Source organism: Oncorhynchus mykiss, chromosome 13, assembly GCF_057628025.1.
Source record: "Oncorhynchus mykiss isolate SJ-2025 chromosome 13, ASM5762802v1, whole genome shotgun sequence".
In the NCBI taxonomy this organism is placed as follows: Eukaryota; Metazoa; Chordata; class Actinopteri; order Salmoniformes; family Salmonidae; genus Oncorhynchus; species Oncorhynchus mykiss.
The window spans coordinates 80,011,371-80,035,217 of NC_143034.1; the positions used below are offsets into that span (position 1 = coordinate 80,011,371).

The window sequence follows — 23,847 nt, forward strand, 5'->3', positions numbered from 1 at the left end:
CACACACACACTGGACTCACAGACACACGCTGGACACACACACACACACTGGACGCACACACACACACACACACACACTGGACGCACACACACACACTCACACTGGACACACACACACACACACACTGGACTTACAGACACACACTGGACACACACACACACACACACACACTGGTCACACACACTCTGGACACACACACACACACACTGGACTCACAGACACACACACAAACACAGTGCACACACACACACACACACACACACACTGGACTCACAGGACACACACTGGACTCACAGACTCACACTGGACACACACACACACACACACACACACTGGACACACACACACAGGACACACACACACAGGACACACACACTCTGGACACACACACTGGACACACACACACACACACACATGCGCGTCTTTCTATAGTTGTGAGGACCTCTTACAACAACACTGTTAAAATACCAATGTGATCATGTGTTGTCTTTTATGTTGAAAAACTAATTATACAAATATATACAATTATATCTGGACATACGCTCCATAGTTGTATAATTATATCTGGACATACGCTCCATAGTTGTACAATTATATATGGACATACGCTCCATAGTTGTACAATTATATATGGACATACGCTCCATAGTTGTATAATTATATATGGACATACTCTCCATAGTTGTATAATTATATCTGGACATACTCTCCATAGTTATATAATTATATCTGGACATACGCTCCATAGTTGTATAATTATATATGGACATACGCTCCATAGTTGTACAAGTATACAAGGATATATTGTACTTTTCATAATAAAACAGACTTGAAACAAGAAAAGGCCTGTTAATTGTGAAAACAGTTTGTTTATTGATTTAACGTTTCCTCTGTCAGGTTGATGTTAACCTGCGACTGGTTGAAACAAGAAAAGGCTGTTAATTGTGAAAACAGTTTGTTTATTGATTTAACGTTTCCTCTGTCAGGTTGATGTTAACCTGCGACTGGTTGAAACAAGAAAAGGCTGTTAATTGTGAAAACAGTTTGTTTATTGATTTAACGTTTCCTCTGTCAGGTTGATGTTAACCTGCGACTGGTTGAAACATGAAACAAATATGACATGAAATACAAAACAATTAAATATGTGGAATAGAATTAAACAATTTAGTTTAAGAGTCTCTTTTCTTTGCTCTCTGCTCTCTCTCTCTCTGCTCTTTCACTCTTTGCTCTCTCACTCTTTCTTTGCTTTCTCAGCCTGCTCTCTGCTCTCTCTCTCTCTGCTCCCTCTCTCTCTCCCACACTCTGCTCTCTCTCTCCCACACACTCTGCTCTCTCTCTGCTCTCTCTCTCTCCCACACGCTCTGCTCTCTCTCTCCCACACACTCTGCTCTCTCTCTGCTCTCTCTCTCTCCCACACTCTCTGCTCTCTCTCCCACACACTCTGCTCTCTCTCTGCTCTCTCTCTCTCCCACACACTCTGCTCTCTCTCTGCTCTCTCTCCCACACTCTCTGCTCTCTCCCACACACTCTGCTCTCTCTCTCCCACACACTCTGCTCTCTCTCTGCTCTCTCTCTCTCCCACACTCTGCTCTCTCTCCCACACTCTGCTGTCTCTCTCTGCTCTCTCTCTCTCCCACACTCTGCTCTCTCTCCCACACTCTGCTCTCTCTCTCTCCCACACTTTCAGCTCTCTCTCTCCCACACTTTCTGCTCTCTCTCCCACACTCTCTGCTCTCTCTCCCACACTTTCTGCTCTCTCTCCCACACTTTCTGCTCTCTCTCCCACACTTTCTGCTCTCTCTCCCACACTTTCTGCTCTCTCTCCCACACTTTCTGCTCTCTCTCCCACACTTTCTGCTCTCTCTATCTCTCACCATCTTAACAGTGGTGCAGTTTGGACAATCACCACTTGATGGCAGTGTTAAACCAGAAGTGATGAAAACAACATCACTGCAGAGAGAGAGAGAGAGAGAGAGAGTCTAATATACTGATATACAGTAACATTCAGAAAGTATTCAGACCAGAGAGAGAGAGAGTCTAATATACTGATATACAGTAACATTCAGAAAGTATTCAGACCAGAGAGAGAGAGAGTCTAATATACTGATATACAGTAACATTCAGAAAGTATTCAGACCCCTTGACTTTTTCCACATTTTGTCACGTTACAGCCTTATTCTAAAATGGATTAAATGTGTTTTTCCCCTCATCAATCTACACACAATAACCCAGAATTACAAAGCAAAAACTGTTTATTTTATGTGTGAACATTTTCATTTAAAAAAAAAAACGTAGATATCACATTTACATAAATATTCAGACCCTTTACTCAGTACTTTGTTGAAGCACATTTGGAAGCGATTACAACCTTGAGTCTTCTTGGGTATGATGCTACAAGCTTGGCACACCTGTATTTGGGGAGTTTCTCCCATTCTTCTCTGCAGATCCTCTCAAGCTCTGTCAGGTTGGATGGGGAGCGTTGCTTCGCTGCACAGCTATTTTCACGACTCTCCAGAGATGTTTGATCGGGTTCAAGTCTGGGCTTTGGATTGGCCACTCAAAGGCATTCAGAGACTTGTCCAGAAGCCACTACTGCATCGTCTTGGCTGTGTGCTTAGGGTCATTGTCCTGTTGGAAGGTGAAACTTTACCCCAGTCTGAGGTCCTGAAAGCTCTGGAGCAGGTTTTCATCAAGGATCTCTCTGTACTTTGCTCTGTTCATCTTACCCGTAATCCCGATTAGTCTCCCAGTCCCTGCAGCTGAAAAACATCCTCACAGCATGATGCTGTCACCACCATACTTCATCGTAGGGATGGTGCCAGGTTACCTCCAGATGTGATGCTTAGCATTCAGTTTGCTTAGCAAACCAGTTAAATCTTGGTTTCAAAAGACCAGAGAATCTTGTTTCTCATGGTCTGAGAGTCCTTTAGGTGCCTTTTGGCAAACTCCAAGCGGACTGTCATGTGCCTTTGACGGAGGACTGGCTTCCATCTGGCCACTCTACCATAAAGGCCTGATTGGTGGAGTGCTGCAGAGATGGTTGTCCTTCTGGAAGGTTCTCCAATCTCCCATCGGGTTCTTGGTCACCTCCCTGGCCAAGGCCCTTCTCCACTAATTGCTCAGTTTCACAGGGCGGCCAGCTTCAGGAAGAGTCTTGGAGGTTCCTAACGACTTCCGTTTCAGAATGATGGAGGCCACTGTGTTCTTGGGGACCTTCAATGCTGCATAATTATTTTGGTACCCTTTCCCAGATCTGTGCCTCACTACAATCCTGACTGGGAGCTCTAATACACACACAGTGTCCTGTAGGCCAATGTACTTCCATATACACCCCCCATCTACTACTGCCTTGCGAAAGTATTCGGCCCCCTTGAACTTTGCGACCTTTTGCCACATTTCAGGCTTCAAACATAAAGATATAAAATTGTATTTTTTTGTTAATAATCAACAACAAGTGGGACACAATCATGAAGTGGAACGACATTTATTGGATATTTCAAACTTTTTTAACAAATCAAAAACTGAAAAATTGGGCGTGCAAAATTATTCAGCCCCTTCATCACCATTCCATCACCATTCCATCACCATTCCATCACCATTCCATTACCATTCCATCACCATTCCATTACCATTCCATTACTATTCCACCACCATTCCATTACCATTCCATTACCATTCCATCACCATTCCACCACCATTCCATCACCATTCCATCGCCATTCCACCACCATTCCATCACCATTCCATCACCATTCCATCACCATTCCATCACCATTCCACCACCATTCCATCACCATTCCATCACCATTCCATTACCATTCCATTACTATTCCACCACCATTCCATTACCATTCCATTACCATTCCATCACCATTCCATCACCATTCCACCACCATTCCATTACCATTCCATCACCATTCCATTGCCATCCACTTCCACAGTTCTTTACTAAAAACATATTTATTTGTTACATTTGACTGTGGAAAACCTAGCAGTACTACTGATTTCACTGAGAGTGGGGCAGATATATATTATTACTGTGTAAAACCTAGCAGTACTACTGATTTCACTGAGAGTGAGGCAGATATATATTATTACTGTGTAAAACCTAGCAGTACTACTGATTTCTCTGAGAGTGAGGCAGATATATATTATTACTGTGTAAAACCTAGCAGTACTACTGATTTCTCTGAGAGTGAGGCAGATATATATTATTACTGTTCACAATATGACAGTACAGTAATAGATGGAAGAAGAGAGGTGGAAATGTTGTAATATTGATCACAATATGACAGTACAGTAATAGATGGAAGAAGAGAGGTGGAAATGTTGTAATATTGATCACAATATGACAGTACAGTAATAGATGGAAGAAGAGAGGTGGAAATGTTTTAATATTGATCACAATATGACAGTACAGTAATAGATGGAAGAAGAGAGGTGGAAATGTTTTAATATTGATCACAATATGACAGTACAGTAATAGATGGAAGAAGAGAGGTGGAAATGTTTTAATATTGATCACAATATGACAGTACAGTAATAGATGGAAGAAGAGAGGTGGAAATGTTTTAATATTGATCACAATATGACAGTACAGTAATAAATGGAAGAAGAGAGGTGGAAATGTTTTAATATTGATCACAATATGACAGTACAGTAATAGATGGAAGAAGAGAGGTGGAAATGTTTTAATATTGATCACAATATGACAGTACAGTAATAGATGGAAGAAGAGAGGTGGAAATGTTTTAATATTGATCACAATATGTCAGTACAGTAATAGATGGAAGAAGAGAGGTGGAAATGTTTTAATATTGATCACAATATGACAGTACAGTAGTAAATGGAAGAAGAGAGGTGGAAATGTTTTAATATTGATCACAATATGACAGTACAGTAATAGATGGAAGAAGAGAGGTGGAAATGTTTTAATATTGATCACAATATGACAGTACAGTAATAGATGGAAGAAGAGAGGTGGAAATGTTTTAATATTGATCACAATATGTCAGTACAGTAATAGATGGAAGAAGAGAGGTGGAAATGTTTTAATATTGATCACAATATGACAGTACAGTAATAGATGGAAGAAGAGAGGTGGAAATGTTTTAATATTGATCACAATATGACAGTACAGTAATAGATGGAAGAAGAGAGGTGGAAATGTTTTAATATTGATCACAATATGTCAGTACAGTAATAGATGGAAGAAGAGAGGTGGAAATGTTTTAATATTGATCACAATATGACAGTACAGTAATAAATGGAAAAAGAGAGGTGGAAATGTTTTAATATTGATCACAATATGACAGTACAGTAATAGATGGAAGAAGAGAGGTGGAAATGTTTTAATATTGATCACAATATGACAGTACAGTAATAGATGGAAGAAGAGAGGTGGAAATGTTTTAAAATTGATCACAATATGACAGTACAGTAATAGATGGAAGAAGAGAGGTGGAAATGTTTTAATATTGATCACAATATGACAGTACAGTAATAGATGGAAGAAGAGAGGTGGAAATGTTTTAATATTGATCACAATATGACAGTACAGTAATAGATGGAAGAAGAGAGGTGGAAATGTTTTAATATTGATCACAATATGACAGTACAGTAATAGATGGAAGAAGAGAGGTGGAAATGTTTTAATATTGATCACAATATGACAGTACAGTAATAGATGGAAGAAGAGAGGTGGAAATGTTTTAATATTGATCACAATATGACAGTACAGTAATAAATGGAAGAAGAGAGGTGGAAATGTTTTAATATTGATCACAATATGACAGTACAGTAATAGATGGAAGAAGAGAGGTGGAAATGTTTTAATATTGATCACAATATGACAGTACAGTAATAGATGGAAGAAGAGAGGTGGAAATGTTTTAATATTGATCACAATATGTCAGTACAGTAATAGATGGAAGAAGAGAGGTGGAAATGTTTTAATATTGATCACAATATGACAGTACAGTAATAGATGGAAGAAGAGAGGTGGAAATGTTTTAATACTGATCAGAATATGACAGTACAGTAATAGATGGAAGAAGAGAGGTGGAAATGTTTTAATATTGATCACAATATGACAGTACAGTAATAGATGGAAGAAGAGAGGTGGAAATGTTTTAATATTGTTCACAATATGTATTAATATTGATTTAATATTGACACTAATCATTCTATGTTACACTTTTTGATCAGACACTAATCATTCTGTTGTTACTACTGTAAGATACTGAGAGAACAGGACACTAATCATTCTATGTTGTTACTACTGTAAGATATTAAGAGAACAGGGCCATTGGTGCATCTCAACAATCTAAAGTGGCCTCCTATCCTTTTCTCCTCTCCTTATCTCCTTATCTCCTCTCCTTTATCTGGACTCATCTGAGAACACAATAGAGGTCAAAGTAACATGGTGTCTTCCTCTCTTTATCTCCTCTCCTTATCTCCTCTCATCCAATAGAGGTCAAAGTAACATGGTGTCTTCCTCTCCTTATCTCCTCTCCTTATCTCCTCTCATCTAATAGAGGTCAAAGTAACATGGTGGCTGGACATTACTTTCACCTGGCCAGTTCTCTCATGTCAGAAGGGGGAAAGGAACATATGAATTCAAACATCACTGATGGCTATTGCCTTGTGTGTAAAGTAAAGTATGTAGCTCAATAGCTCTGTTGAGACACATATTGCCACAGAGTCACCATGACGGTAGGCCCTTAACTCCACCTTGGGAGCACCATTCACATAACCCCCACTGTGAGCCTATGGACACGAGTCACCATGACGGTAGGCCCTTAACTCCACCTTGGGAGCACCATTCACATAACCCCCGCCTATGGACATGAGTCACCATGACGGTAGGCCCTTAATTAACTCCACCTTGGGAGCACCATTCACATAACCCCCGCCTATGGACATGAGTCACCATGACGGTAGGCCCTTAATTAACTCCACCTTGGGAGCACCATTCACATAACCCCCACTGTGAGCCTATGGACACGAAACACCATGACGGTAGGCCCTTAACTCCACCTTGGGAGCACCATTCACCCCCACCGTGAGCTATGGACATGCTGCACTATTAACTCAATGTTTTTACCTCTGTGTTATGGATTATCATCGTCTTCATCAGACAGAAAATACATCAGGGAAACAGGGTTCTGAGGCGTCTCCTTCAAGGGTCAGTAATTTTTCTTGAATTAATTTTTACCTTCATTTAAGAACAAATTCTTATTTTCAATGACGGCCTAGGAACAGTGGATTAACTGCCTGTTCAGGGGCAGAACGACAGATTTGTACATCGTCAGCTCAGGGTTTTGAACTTGCAACCTTCCGGTTACTAGTCCAACGCTCTAACCACTAGGCTACCCTGCCGCCCCAGTAATGGCATGGCAAGAATAGTCTGCACAATTTCTTATATAACCCCGACTATAAACGTTATACAACCCACATTTAGAATGACAGTTTTCAGTGGTCCACTTTAAGTCTATCACTCAAATTCAAGACCCTCAACTTAGCACACACCTATACAGTTAGAATGTAAATTTACAAACGGGACCAAATATAGACAGTTTTTACCAGTATTAACTTTTTATCATTACAGCCCCAGTTTATCCCTGCCTTACACTGTCGAGAGTGGCATAGTAATGACAGATCCGTATCTCAATTCTTAGTCTCAATTACTTTACATTTCGCAGTGTGCAGAACTCCACAACCCAAATAAACAGTTCCAGGCTGACCAGGCACTCCTCCTTCTGGCGCGTCTTGATGTTCTTCTTCAGATTTTCAGTTCGTCCTTCCAATGGCACATGTTCAAAGTGGATGGGCCTTGATAATGCCGCTCACCTGAGCTGCCAGTGTCCTTTACAGTCCATTATGTCTTGTCCATTGCTCAGACTCAGTTCTCACGGTAGGAGTGGTGAAGGACAAGGTTGTAGTGAACGCCATTTCTTCTGCTGGTTAGGGGGGTTGAGGTCCACACCCTGTTTGGTCAAATGATCCCTTCCATGCATCTAGATACCATCTGTAGTCATCTTCGCCATAATCCCGGAAGAGGACAGACGAGAACAACACTTTAGTTCAGTTAACTTCTGATTCAGGAAATCCAGACAAGCATTGACTGTTTGACAAATTATTACTTTTACCAATTATTCTTAACTTTTTATGGGTACGTGGGGCGGTAACGTCCCACCTGGCCAACATCCAGTGAAATTGCAGAGCGCAAAATTCAAAAATACTCAATTCAAATATTGAACATTCTTGAAAATATATGCGTTATACATCAAAATAAAGCTTAACTTCTTGTTTATCCATTTATGTCAGATTTCAAAAAGGCTTTATGGCGAAAGCATACCATGAGATTATCCGAGATCAGGCCCAGCAGACAAATAATTACAAACAATTACCAGCCAAGTAGAGGAGTTACACTAGTCAGAAATAGTGATACAATTAATGACTTACCTTTGATGATCTTCATATGGTTGCACTCACAGACTCCCATTTACTCAATAAATGTTTGTTTTGTTCGATAACGTCCCTCTTTATATCCAAAAACCTCAGTTTTGTTTACGCGTTTGTTCGGTAATCCACAGGCTCAACAGACAGACGAAAAATCCGAAAAGTATCAGTAAAGTTCGTAGAAACATGTCAAACGATGTTTATAATCAATCCTCAGGTTGTTTTTAGTCATAATAATCAATAACATTTCAACCGGACAATAGCTTCGTCAATATAAAAGGAAAACAAGAAAAGCATGCTCTCGGTCACGCACATGAAAAACCTCTGGGACACTACGGTGTCCACTTATTCAAAGTGGTCTTACTCTCTCATTTTTCAGAATACAAGCCTGAAACAATTTCTAAAGACAGTTGACATCTAGTGGAAGCCATGGGAAGTGCAATTTGAGTCCTAAGTCAATGAATACTGTAATGGCATTCATTAGAAAACTACAAACATGAAAAAATCCCACATTGGCACAACTGCCATATCAGTTCTGTTATACTCACAGACATTTTTTTTTAACAGTTTTGGAAACTTTAGAGGGTTTTCGCTGCAATTGTGTATGAAACAATTCAACATTAGGGGGTCATTTGCATATAGGGGGTCTCGAAAAACAACAGGTGTTATTTCCTGAGGTTGGATCAACAGTCAACCACACCTAGAGAATCCTCAAGATAATCAAAAGGCCTTATTTTATATGAATACAGTCTTTCCTACAACAAACAATTATAAATATAAGCATTTAAAGGGTATTAAAGTGTAGTACTGTGCGGGAATAATATATATTTATATATATATCTGTTGTATAACATAATTTTCCCGTGTATAAAAACATTCTGGCTTGGTTAAATATTGCATAGTAAAATTGTTTAACTAATTATAACTAATATATAAAAGGTCTGTACTAAAGATATTAATTAAATAAAGGGTTTTACAATTGTGTCTTACCTTTAATGAAAGGAATCTCCGTTTTTTCTCTCTGTCTAGATATCTAAAACAGGTGTAATTTCCCGAGGATGGAGGGATCAACAGTCAATCCCACAGTCTGTAAATTCATTCCATACTATGACTCAGTTAGCACACAGATGCTCATCTGAAAACTCTTTTCAGGACATTACGCATGGATAATTTTGAAGGTGAGGATGTGAAAATAATATATATTAGATGTTGTTTTTCATTAGGTAGTTTGTGGGAAATGTTTGATATTACAGGGTAGCTATTACTGTACGGTTGGAACTCTATTACTATGGAGCTATTATTATTCCTATATTATTAAAACGTCTATAGAATACCCAACATTTACCCAGCTGTTACCAGGAATAATTGATTTGGATCATTCAACATCAGCTGTTATAACTATCCAAGATGAGGATTCAGAGGAACAGACGTAGGCCTGTTCTTCTTCACGCAGCCCTACACCCTCAAGCCATTAGAGATGTAAGTCCAAAAAATAAAAGGTGTAATAATCTTAATGCAGTAAGTCAAGAATGTCATGAAAAGCAATCAAATTAATAATTTACCTTTGATGATCTTCGGATGTTTTCACTCACAAGACTCCCAGTTACACAACAAATGTTATTTTTGTTCCATAAAGATTATTTTTATACCCAAAATACCTCAGTTTGTTTGGCGCGTTATGTTCAGAAGTCCACAGGAAAGAGCGGTCACGACAACGCAGACGTATATTCCAAATAGTCTCCATAATGTCCACAGAAACATGTAAAACGTTTTTTTATAGTCAAACCTCAGGTTGTTGTCAAAACATATATTCGATAATATATCAACCGGGTGTGTAGGTTTTTCAGTAACACTGGGAGAAACAATGGCCGCTTTACTCTGTAGCGCAAAACTCACTCTGAGAGCCCCCACCTATCCACTTACGCAATGTGATCTTTCACGCTCATTTTTCAAAATAAAAGCCTGAAACCATGTCTAAAGACTGTTGACACCTTAGGGAAGCCAGGGGGAAAGGAATCTGGTTGATATCCCTTTCAATGGAGGATAGGCATGCATAGGAACAGAGAGGATTCAAAATAAGAGGCACTTCCTGATTGGATTTTCCTCAGGTTTTCGCCTGCAATATCAGTTCTGTTATACTCACAGACAATATTTGTACAGTGTTGGAAACTTTAGAGTGTTTTCTATCCTAATCTGTCAATTATATGCATATTCTAGTTTCTGGAGCTGAGAAATAGGCCGTTTCAAATGGGTACGTTTTTTTAGCCAAAAACGAAAATACTGCCCCCTACACGCAAACGGTTAAGTTATAAGTGTTCATTCAGTATTGTTGTAATTGTCATTATTACAAATAAATAAATAAAAATCGGCCGATTAATCGGAATTGGCTTTTTTGGTCCACCAATAATCGGCATCGGTGTTGAAAAGTCATAATTGGTCGACCTCTAGTCCACATTACACACACACACACTATAAAATGTCATGCAATTGTTTTCTATAACTGTGAACATCCACTAGGGGGGAACAGTGGTCCACTCTTGAGTAGGGCCTTGCTTTGGCATGCATTTTCATGCTTCTGAGTCACTTTGAGACATGTCACATAAAATCGACATTTGTTTGTTGAATACATATGTGAGTCTCGCTAATAAAAAAAAAATCAACAACACAACATCTAATTTATTATATACTATATAATTTATATAATGCATTAAAAGTGGTCCATCTTATTATAGAATACATGGACCTCTTTTTAATATTTTTTATTGACTGAGACATACACTGGACAGTCCATCCTCGGACATCCCAGGATGATCGCCTGAGGACTCTTTTTAAAAGGTTAAAGGTTAGTCAGGATTAAAACAGTTTTTTCAAAGGCAATAGGGACACCCCTTGTGTGTTAGAGACCCCCTAGATGAACAACCTGTTGACCATTAAAATATGGATTGCTGAGAACTCTTTAAAAGTTGAAAGGTTAAACAGGTTTAAAACAGTTGTTGTTTTGCAAAACCTTTATATAAATCATAATCGTTACTATTACACAATACTACACATTACTACACAATACACATTATTATTACACAATACTACACATTACTACACAATACACATTATTATTACACAATACTACACATTACTACACAATATACATTATTATTACACAATACTACACATTACTACACAATACATGTTGTTATTACACAATACTACACATTACTACACAATACACATTATTATTACACAATACACATTATTATTACACAATACTACACATTACTACACAATACACATTATTATTACACATTACTACACATTACTACACAATACACATTATTATTACACAATACTACACATTACTACACAATACATGTTTATATGTATAGTAATAAGTAAATATTTTCTGAGAGAAAAAGAAGAATCAACATTTTCCTCCTTTTCAGGGGTCTATTGTAACCTGACACCCCCATCAGTCTCTCCTTTTCAGGGGCCTATTGTAACCTGACACCCCCACCAGTCTCTCCTTTTCAGGGGCCTATTGTAACCTGACACCCCTATCAGTCTCTCCTTTTCAGGGGCCTGTTGTAACCTGACACCCCCACCAGTCTCTCCTTTTCAGGGGCCTATTGTAACCTGACACCCCCACCAGTCTTTCCTTTTCAGGGGCCTATTGTCCAAATCCCCGTCTTCAAGCTGGGAGGGCCTCAGACGTTGCCTCTTCCACGCTGGCAGTCCATGGCCTTCCAGGGCCTATTGTAACCCGACACCCCATTAGTCTCCACAAGCCTCAGACGTTGCCTCTTCCACACTGGCTGTCCATGGCCTTCCAGGTCCTATTGTAACCCGACACCCCACCAGTCTCTCCTTTTCAGGGGCCTATTGTAACCTCACACCCCCATCAGTCTCTCCTTTTCAGGTCCTATTGTAACCCGACACCCCATTAGTCTCCACAAGCCTCAGACGTTGCCTCTTCCACACTGGCTGTCCATGGCCTTCCAGGTCCTATTGTAACCCGACACCCCACCAGTCTCTCCTTTTCAGGGGCCTATTGTAACCTGACACCCCCACCAGTCTTTCCTTTTCAGGGGCCTATTGTCCAAATCCCCGTCTTCAAGCTGTGAGGGCCTCAGACGTTGCCTCTTCCACGCTGGCTGTCCATGGCCTTCCAGGGCCTATTGTAACCTGACACCCCATTAGTCTCCACAAGCCTCAGACGTTGCCTCTTCCACGCTGGCTGTCCATGGCCTTCCAGGTCCTATTGTAACCTGACACCCCATTAGTCTCCAAATCCCCATCTTCAAGCTGTGAGGGCCTCAGACGTTGCCTCTTCCACACTGGCTGTCCATGGCCTTCCAGGTCCTATTGTAACCTGACACCCCATTAGTCTCCAAATCCCCATCTTCAAGCTGTGAGGGCCTCAGACGTTGCCTCTTCCACACTGGCTGTCCATGGCCTTCCAGGTCCTATTGTAACCCGACACCCCATTAGTCTCCACAAGCCTCAGATGTTGCCTCTTCCACGCTGGCTGTCCATGGCCTTCCAGGTCCTATTGTAACCCGACACCCCATTAGTCTCCACAAGCCTCAGATGTTGCCTCTTCCACGCTGGCTGTCCATGGCCTTCCAGGTCCTATTGTAACCTGACACCCCATTAGTCTCCACAAGCCTCAGACGTTGCCTCTTCCACGCTGGCTGTCCATGGCCTTCCAGGGCCTATTGTAACCTGACACCCCATTAGTCTCCACAAGCCTCAGACGTTGCCTCTTCCACACTGGCTGTCCATGGCCTTCCAGGGCCTATTGTAACCTGACACCCCATTAGTCTCCACAAGCCTCAGACGTTGCCTCTTCCACACTGGCTGTCCATGGCCTTCCAGGGCCTATTGTAACCTGACACCCCATTAGTCTCCAAATCCCCATCTTCAAGCTGTGAGGGCCTCAGACGTTGCCTCTTCCACACTGGCTGTCCATGGCCTTCCAGGTGTCGTAAGTTTTCTTTTCCCTGATAGATCAACCTTCTTGATCGTTCAGCCCAAGTTTTGTCTTGAGGACAAAAGGGACCATCTTCGTAAATGTTCACGATGGTGGAAAAACTGCTGTACTTGTTTTATCCTATCAAGCTCTGTAAACCAATCTCACCACTTGAAGCTAAAGACAGGCCCAAAGTAGTTGACCACTGTACAAGCGTTTGAAAATACATATGAACTAACAGATTTGGTTGCATTTGCGCTACTGAATTCAGAAAAACCTAAAATTGTCACTTCAGAGTCTGGACTATACGCTACTGCTGAAGAGATTATTATGGCTTTCAAATCATCTCTCCTGTATAGTAAACAGTAACTTACTTATTATTACTATTATTGTTATTACTATTATTATTGCTGTTTATCATTCCAAATATGGGTGGTAATGGTAGTGATAACAGTTTAGTGATGGTAGTAGTAGTCGTAGTAATGATGATTGTAGTTGTAGTACTGATATAAAGAAGAAGATGACCGTTATTTAGTTATAAGTTAGTTATAGTTTCATTTTCCATAATTTTATTTTATATTTATTACATTGCTACTATTGACTGTTACCATTTTATTGTTATTATTTTTGAATTTAATTTTGTATTATTATTTAGTACCATTTTATATTATATTATTTGCTATCATTTATAATTTTGTTACAATGTATACAATATACATTGTTGCTTTGGCAATATTGACACAATGTTTTTCATGCCAATAAAGCTTCTTGAATTTGAGAGAGAGAGAGAGAGAGAGAGGGAGAGAGAGAGAGAGGGAGAGAGAGAGAGAGAGAGAGAGAGAGAGAGAGAGAGAGAGAGAGAGAGAAATGGAAATATGGGGAAAGAAGAATCTCTTCAGTGGCTTATACTCCGAAGTGACAATTTTAGGTTTTTCTGAATGGAACTTCCTCTTCCAACACGTACCCAGGCAGGGATGTTCAGCTCAGGGCCTGTTAGATCTGACATAGAGCAAGTCTTATCTTAAGCCATTCTCTCATGCGAAACGAAGGAGAGAAAACACCAGGTTTTTGGCTGAAAAAGGTTGTTGAGACAGCTGTGTGTGAAAATCTTCACTGTTGAATCGTTGGAAAATGTAACCCTTATGGCCTTCAGTCATATCAATCCCACCATTAAAACAACCAGGTGCATCACAAAGAATGGCTTTGATGGTTTTGTCATTGTGGACCACACATGAAGGACCCCATACACCTAGAATTGGTCTAGGAGACATGATTTCTGTGGTTTATCTATCTTGAGGTTTCTTGTTCACAGGACAAGTCTAACACTAACTTATAACTCAGTCAGACCGACCCGGAAAATGACTTGTTCATTCTACAAGGGGTCACAAGGTCACTACACAGCAGCTCCATCAGTTCAAACACATTTTCTTTCAGTTCAACAAGATCCCCACACATCAATAATCAGGCCATTACTTTTTATTACAAATGCTTTACTTTGAAGAAACAGCTGCACTATCAAGTTACATAACCACACCCTAAATAGCATGAGGATATCCGGACAGGATGTTCTTAAAAGGGCATGAACACAGGACACAGGAATAACTCGTCCATCACCTTTGGACAGCAGCCGTCTACAATATTCTCTCTTAAAGTTCTACAGGAATATTAAATGATGTGTTAAATATATTCTCTCTTACAGTTCTACAGGATTATTAAATGATGTGTTAAATATATTCTCTCTTACAGTTCTACAGGAATATTAAATGATGTGTTAAATATATTCTCTCTTACAGTTCTACAGGAATATTAAATGATGTGGTAAATATATTCTCTCTTACAGTTCTACAGGAATATTAAATGATGTGTTAAATATATTCTCTCTTACAGTTCTACAGGAATATTAAATGATGTGTTAAATATATTCTCTCTTACAGTTCTACAGGAATATTAAATGATGTGCTAAATGTGTTATTTTAATTGTAATTGAAACAATTGTGTGATTCCAAGTGTCTTATTGTTCGTAACAACTCAGTTTGCTGCTATAGGCAGTTAGCTGCCTACTGTGACAGCTAGGTACTGGTTGCAACCTTGTAACTTTCTGATGGGAATAGTTGAAGACCATGTTTAGTTTCCAAGTGCTACTGAATAAGCTCAAGTTCTACTCCAATGCTCCAACATGATACATGTCATTATTTAAGTCTATCATTATTCTAGTTTATCAATCCATTTGAAATCTTTATCTGCAGCGCAGGTTGCTCTCTGCCATACTTTACATAACACATGGGCAGCATATATAGCCTAGTGCATCAGAACTGATAGGATACTGCCTGTTCTCTGAGCTCTTTATGTTTCTGGAGGCTGATGTCCCTTTATACCACAGGCTGGACAGTCCATGTCCTTACAACAGGCTGGACAGTCCATGTCCTTACAACAGGCTGGACAATCCATGTCCTTACAACAGGCTGGACAATCCGATGTTAACTCTCTCTGTTAGCTCCACTTCCCTTCATGATGATGTTAACTCTCTCTGTTAGCTCCACTTCCCTCCATGATGATGTTAACTCTCTCTGTTAGCTCCACTTCCCTCCATGATGATGTTAACTCTCTCTGTTAGCTCCACTTCCCTCCATGACGATGTTAACTCTCTCTGTTAGCTCCACTTCCCTCCATGATGATGTTAACTCTCTCTGTTAGCTCCACTTCCCTTCATGATGATGTTAACTCTCTCTGTTAGCTCCACTTCCCTCCATGATGATGTTAACTCTCTCTGTTAGCTCCACTTCCCTCCATTATGATGTTAACTCTCTCTGTTAGCTCCACTTCCCTCCATTATGATGTTAACTCTCTCTGTTAGCTCCACTTCCCTCCATGATGATGTTAACTCTCTCTGTTAGCTCCACTTCCCTCCATGATGATGTTAACTCTCTCTGTTAGCTCCACTTCCCTCCATGATGATGTTAACTCTCTCTGTTAGCTCCACTTCCCTCCATGATGATGTTAACTCTCTCTGTTAGCTCCACTTCCCTCCATGATGATGTTAACTCTCTCTGTTAGCTCCACTTCCCTCCATGATGATGTTAACTCTCTCTGTTAGCTCCACTTCCCTTCATGATGATGTTAACTCTCTCTGTTAGCTCCACTTCCCTCCATGATGTTAACTCTCTCTGTTAGCTCCACTTCCCTCCATGATGATGTTAACTCTCTCTGTTAGCTCCACTATGCACTTCCCTCCATGATGATGTTAACTCTCTCTGTTAGCTCCACTTCCCTCCATGATGATGTTAACTCTCTCTGTTAGCTCCACTTCCCTCCATGATGTTAACTCTCTCTGTTAGCTCCACTTCCCTCCATGATGATGTTAACTCTCTCTGTTAGCTCCACTTCCCTCCATTATGATGTTAACTCTCTCTGTTAGCTCCACTTCCCTCCATGATGATGTTAACTCTCTCTGTTAGCTCCACTTCCCTCCATTATGATGTTAACTCTCTCTGTTAGCTCCACTTCCCTCCATGATGATGTTAACTCTCTCTGTTAGCTCCACTTCCCTCCATGATGATGTTAACTCTCTCTGTTAGCTCCACTTCCCTCCATGATGATGTTAACTCTCTCTGTTAGCGCCACTTCCCTCCATGATGATGTTAACTCTCTCTGTTAGCTCCACTTCCCTTCATGATGATGTTAACTCTCTCTGTTAGCTCCAGTTCCCTCCATGATGTTAACTCTCTCTGTTAGCTCCACTTCCCTCCATGATGATGTTAACTCTCTCTGTTAGCTCCACTATGCACTTCCCTCCATGATGATGTTAACTCTCTCTGTTAGCTCCACTTCCCTTCATGATGATGTTAACTCTCTCTGTTAGCTCCACTTCCCTCCATGATGATGTTAACTCTCTCTGTTAGCTCCACTTCCCTCCATGATGATGTTAACTCTCTCTGTTAGCTCCACTTCCCTCCATGATGATGTTAACTCTCTCTGTTAGCTCCACTTCCCTCCATGATGATGTTAACTCTCTCTGTTAGCTACACTTCCCTCCATGACGATGTTAACTCTCTCTGTTAGCTCCACTTCCCTTCATGATGATGTTAATTCTCTCTGTTAGCTCCACTTCCCTCCATGATGACGTTAAATCTCTCTGTTAGCTCCACTATGCACTTCCCTCCATGACGATGTTAACTCTCTCTGTTAGCTCCACTTCCCTCCATGATGATGTTACCTCTCTCTGTTAGCTCCACTTCCCTCCATGATGATGTTAACTCTCTCTGTTAGCTCCACTTCCCTTCATAATGATGTTAACTCTCTTTGTTAGCTCCACTTCCCTTCATGATGATGTTAACTCTCTCTGTTAGCTCCACTTCCCTTCATAATGATGTTAACTCTCTCTGTTAGCTCCACTTCCCTCCATGATGATGTTAACTCTCTCTGTTAGCTCCACTTCCCTCCATGATGATGTTAACTCTCTCTGTTAGCTCCACTTCCCTTCATGATGATGTTAACTCTCTCTGTTAGCTCCACTTCCCTCCATGACGATGTTAACTCTCTCTGTTAGCTCCACTTCCCTTCATGATGATGTTAACTCTCTCTGTTAGCTCCACTTCCCTCCATGATGATGTTAACTCTCTCTGTTAGCTCCACTATTCACTTTCCTTCATGACGATGTTAACTCTCTCTGTTAGCTCCACTTCCCTTCATGATGATGTTAACTCTCTCTGTTAGCTCCACTTCCCTCCATGATGACGTTAAATCTCTCTGTTAGCTCCACTATGCACTTCCCTCCATGACGATGTTAACTCTCTCTGTTAGCTCCACTTCCCTCCATGATGATGTTAACTCTCTCTGTTAGCTCCACTTCCCTCCATGATGATGTTAACTCTCTCTGTTAGCTCCACTTCCCTTCATGATGATGTTAACTCTCTCTGTTAGCTCCACTTCCCTTCATGATGATGTTAACTCTCTCTGTTAGCTCCACTATGCACTTCCCTCCATGATGATGTTAACTCTCTCTGTTAGCTCCACTTCCCTTCATGATGATGTTAACTCTCTCTGTTAGCTCCACTTCCCTCCATGATGTTAACTCTCTCTGTTAGCTCCACTTCCCTCCATGATGATGTTAACTCTCTCTGTTAGCTCCACTTCCCTCCATGATGATGTTAACTCTCTCTGTTAGCTCCACTTCCCTCCATGATGATGTTAACTCTCTCTGTTAGCTCCACTTCCCTTCATGATGATGTTAACTCTCTCTGTTAGCTCCACTTCCCTTCATAATGATGTTAACTCTCTCTGTTAGCTCCACTTCCCTCCATGATGATGTTAACTCTCTCTGTTAGCTCCACTTCCCTCCATGATGATGTTAACTCTCTCTGTTAGCTCCACTTCCCTCCATGATGATGTTAACTCTCTCTGTTAGCTCCACTTCCCTCCATGATGATGTTAACTCTCTCTGTTAGCTCCACTTCCCTTCATGATGATGTTAACTCTCTCTGTTAGCTCCACTTCCCTCCATGATGATGTTAACTCTGTTAGCTCCACTTCCCTTCATGATGATGTTAACTCTCTCTGTTAGCTCCACTTCCCTTCATAATGATGTTAACTCTCTCTGTTAGCTCCACTTCCCTCCATGATGATGTTAACTCTCTCTGTTAGCTCCACTTCCCTCCATGACGATGTTAACTCTCTCTGTTAGCTCCACTTCCCTCCATGACGATGTTAACTCTCTCTGTTAGCTCCACTTCCCTCCATGATGATGTTAACTCTCTCTATTAGCTCCACTTCCCTCCATGACGGTGTTAACTCTCTGTTAGCTCCACTTCCCTCCATGATGATATTAACTCTCTCTGTTAGCTCCACTTCCCTCCATGATGATGTAAACTCTCTCTGTTAGCTCCACTTCCCTTCATGACGATGTTAACTCTCTCTGTTAGCTCCACTATGCACTTCCCTTCATGACAATGTTAACTCTCTCTGTTAGCTCCACTTCCCTCCATGATGATGTTAACTCTCTCTGTTAGCTCCACTTCCCTCCATGATGATGTTAACTCTCTCTGTTAGCTCCACTATGCACTTCCCTTCATGATGATGTTAACTCTCTCTGTTAGCTCCACTTCCCTCCATGATGATGCTAACTCTCTCTGTTAGCTCCACTATGCACTTCCCTTCATGATGATGTTAACTCTCTCTGTTAGCTCAACTCTACACTTGCCTCTGCTAGTAATACACTGTGTTAACATTACCACAGAAAATAACCATTATAAACAGTTGTAAAAACCAACTTCTTCCAGGCAGAATAGTTCCTGTAGGTTCAGACTCATCACCAATCTTTTGTTATGTTGTGTAGGTTTCATAACCATGTCTGTATAACAATTCAATAATGATGAGACGGGAGACAGGAATCAGTTCAACCATTTATCTGGAACGGGATCATCTCAACACATACAAACCCCCATGATGCTCTGAGCCACAACCCCAATACACAACAATACATCAATAAATGAGTAAATGGACAGTAAACAAAACCCAGAGGACGTTAAATGTTCAGTTCTAGAATGTAAGACCATGGGACAGGGTCAGAAAGGTCAGTATGTTTGATACCTGGTTACAGAGGTGACATAACAAGCATAAGGTCCCTTATAACACAGTGAAGTAGACGTGGGTGTGTGTATGTGTCCAGTGTGTGTGCGTGTGTGTCCAGTGTGTGTGCGTGTGTGTGTGTGTCCAGTGTGTGTGTGTGTGTGTCCAGTGTGTGTGTGTGTTCGTATGTGTGTATGTCAGTATGTGTTCGTATGTGTGTATGTCAGTGTTTGTTTGTGTCCAGTGTATGTGTGAGTGTTCAGGGTGTGTGTGTGTGTGTGTGTGTGTGTGTGTGTTTTTAGTGTGTTCAGTGTGTGTGTGTTCAGTGTGTGTGTCAGGTTAATATTTACAGGGACACTGAGGAGTCAACATCATCAACCCTAAACCCTGGATAGAGGGGCTCAGTGAATGTGGAGGGGAATGTGATCAGGTGGGTCAGTGTGTCAGAGGAGGCTCTAAAGAAGGACAGAGTTCCGGCTGGCCAGTCCAGATACACTCCTACTCTGTGGGAGCTGGAGGGGTGGACGTCTATGGTAGTGAGATTATTATTGTGCCAGGCTCTGTAGCAGGTGTCATAGCAGGACAGACTCCAGGACTTGTCATTGCTTCCAAGCCAACAGTCATCACCCCCTCCTCTCCTGTTGATTCCTTTATATGTCACTCCTATTCCAGCCCCCCCACTCCACTCTACCTCCCAGTAACAGCACCCAGTCAGACCCTCTCTACACAGCACCTGTTTCCAGTCCTCAAATCTCTCTGAGTGATCAGGATACGGCTGCTTCTCTCTCCTACATGTCACCTTTCTGTTCTCCTCAGACAGAGAGAGGAGTCTGTTTACTGTGTTTAGATCCAGTGTGAGATCACAGACATCTGATGGATGAAACCAGACACAATATTAGAAATCATCATCATTCACATTAGAATGTTAACTCACTTTTCACTAATTCATTTAATGTAGATGTTTCTAGGTATCAAAAGGAGAATGATCAAATGTTATACTGTATGGTAATATAAAACACACTGATTCCCATTAATCACACACACACACACACACACACACACACACACACACTGTGAAATCAACTCTTTGTAAACTTTGGTTTCACTGATTTCTGCTTCTGTAGAACTACAGCTGATATTTAATATGACCAAGTCAGTAATGATGGTGGTCTTTGACTTTGACTTAACTTGAATTAAGACTTATTCTTAGTCATATTCTTCACAGCAGTCAACACTCACATTTTCTAAGCCCAGGTTTCATTCTGTTCTCTCCACCATGTTCCACACTGTAGCGGTAAGCAGAAGAACAGACAGTCATTGAGGGATACACCTGAACTCTCACACACACACACACACACACATGGGAGTGTTTGTGTGTGTCCTGTGTTTGTCCAGTGTGTGAATCCAGTGTGTGTCCAGAATGTGTGTGTCCAGAGTGTGTGTTTGTGTGTCATTGAGAGATTTACACTGGACATACACACACTGGACACGAACACACTGAACTCACACACACAAACACACACACACACAGCACATAACTTTGTCCAAGTGGTCGTAAGAATGTTTGTCTTAACTAGCCTGATGAGTCATACATGTCTGATATGAACATTGACATAAACCCTCTACATACTTGAGTTTCTCCAGTCTGCAGTGTGGATCCTCCAGTCCAGCAGAGAGCAGTCTGACTCCTGAGTCTCCTGGGTGATTGTAGCTCAGGTCCAGCTCTCTCAGGTGTGAGGGGTTTGACCTCAGAGCTGAGACCAGAGAAGCACAGCCTTCCTCTGTGACTAGACAGCCTGACAGCCTGCAAAGAGTCAAATCATATTAAAATCACACTGATATTCTTTGGTGGTGAAAATAGTGGCAGTATATTTTTTCAACATATTCAGATATATCAGTGTTCTGAAACCTGCCATATCTATTTATAATTTAATGTATCATTATTATAAATGATCATAATATTACTTGAAGAGTACAAATATTTGAGTAGAGTGTATAGTATATTGAGATCTATTAATTAATTAATGTATCATTATTATAAATTACAAATTATTAAAGTATTGCCTGCTGATATAAACATGTATAGTACAAATGTTTGAGTAGACTGACCAGACCAGTTTAAAAGCAGTATCAGTCAGAAGACAGACAGTGAGGAATCAGATTTAGATTGTATTGAGTATACAGTCCACACCATATCTATTTAGACAGTGAGGTATCAGATTTAGATTGTATTGAGTATACAGTCCACAACATATCTATTTAGACAGTGAGGTATCAGATTTAGATTGTATTGAGTATACAGTCCACACCATATCTATTTAGACAGTGAGGTATCAGATTTAGATTGTATTGAGTATACAGTCCACAACATATCTATTTAGACAGTGAGGTATCAGATTTAGATTGTATTGAGTATCCAGTCCACACCATATCTATTTAGACAGTGAGGTATCAGATTTAGATTGTATTGAGTATACAGTCCACACCATATCTATTTAGACAGTGAGGAATCAGATTTAGATTGTATTGAGTATACAGTCCACACCATATCTATTTAGACAGTGAAGCTAACATTTTAAATATGGCTATATATCCAACATTTTAGGTTTAAGATCAAATTTTTAATTTGAGGTGACAGTATATAATGTCATCTTTTATTTGAGGATATTTTAATACATATCTGTTTCACGGTTTAGAAAAATTAAAGCTCTTCATGTATCTTGTCCCCCTATTTGAAGAAGTCATAAGTATTCTGACCAATTCACTTATAGTTTATTAAAGTAGTCAAAACTTTAGTATTTGGTCCCATATTCTTTGAACACAATGACTACATCAAGCCTGTGACTGCCATGATTGAGAAAGATCATGAATGAATCATGAATAATAATGAGTGAGAGAGTTACAGAGGTTACAACAAAACATGTTAACCTCTCACCATTACCAATAACAGAGACTACAACAAAACATGCTAACCTCTCACCATTACCAATAACAGAGGCTACAACAAAACATGCCAACCTCTCACCATTACCAATAACAGAGACTACAACAAAACATGTTAACCTCTCACCATTACCAATAACAGAGGCTACAACAAAACATGCTAATCTCGCACCTGGTGCAGGCAGCGATCGGTTGAAGAGCATGCATTTAGTTTTACTTGTATTTAAGAGCAATTGGAGGCCACGGAAGCAGAGTTCTATGGCATTGAAGCTTGCCTGGAGGGTTGTTAACACAGTGTCCAAAGAAGGGCCAGAAGTATACAGAATGGTGTCGTCTGCGCAGAGGTGGATCAGAGACTCACCAGCAGCAAGAGCGACATCATTGATGTATACAGAGAAGAGAGTCGGTCCAAGAATTGAACCCTGTGGCACCCCCATAGAGACTGCCAGAGGTCCGGACAGCAGACCCTCCGATTTGACAAACTGAACTCTATCAGAGAAGTAGTTGGTGAACCAGGCGAGGCAATCATTTGAGAAACCAAGGATATCGAGTCTGCCGATGAGGATGTGGTGATTGACAGAGTCGAAAGCCTTGGCCAGATCAATGAATACGGCTGCACAGTAATGTTTCTTATTGATGGCGGTTAAGATATCGTTTAGGACCTTGAGCGTGGCTGAGGTGCACCCATGACCAGCTCTGAAACCAGATTGCATAGCAGAGAGGGTATGGTGAGATTCGAAGTGGTCGGTAATCTGTTTGTTGACTTGGCTTTCGAAGACCTTAGAAAGGCAGGGTAGGATAGATATAGGTCTGTAGCAGTTTGGGTCAAGAGTGTCCCCCCCTTTGAAGAGGGGGATGACCGCAGCTGCTCTCCAATCTTTGAGAATCTCAGACGACACGAAAGAGAGGTTGA

General features: G+C 40.8%; 4 protein-coding genes across 5 annotated transcripts in view; 2 read left to right on the forward strand and 2 right to left on the reverse strand.

Moving 5' to 3' along the window:
* Positions 1-844, forward strand: part of LOC110516410 (NLR family CARD domain-containing protein 3-like) — a 66,600-nt gene extending 65,756 nt beyond the window's left edge. Inside the window, exon 10 of the mRNA XM_090197903.1 lies at positions 1-844. This exon is cut by the window's left edge and continues 787 nt beyond it. The gene's annotated coding sequence lies outside the window, so the exon portion shown is untranslated.
* Positions 1-23,847, reverse strand: part of LOC118937847 (NLR family CARD domain-containing protein 3-like) — a 527,060-nt gene that overhangs the window by 107,221 nt on the left and 395,992 nt on the right. The gene's annotated exons all lie outside the window — the stretch shown is intronic.
* LOC118938482 (NLR family CARD domain-containing protein 3-like) overlaps positions 1-23,847 on the forward strand; it is a 201,798-nt gene that overhangs the window by 13,008 nt on the left and 164,943 nt on the right. The gene's annotated exons all lie outside the window — the stretch shown is intronic.
* LOC110519569 (stonustoxin subunit beta-like) lies at positions 19,814-21,815 on the reverse strand. The gene is made up of 3 exons (XM_090197910.1): positions 21,622-21,815; positions 21,231-21,277; positions 19,814-20,861 (listed from the first exon to the last, which is right to left on the reverse strand). The coding sequence occupies exons 2-3, from the start codon at positions 21,250-21,252 to the stop codon at positions 20,338-20,340; spliced, it is 546 nt and encodes a 181-aa protein (XP_090054036.1). The 5' UTR covers positions 21,253-21,277; positions 21,622-21,815; the 3' UTR covers positions 19,814-20,337.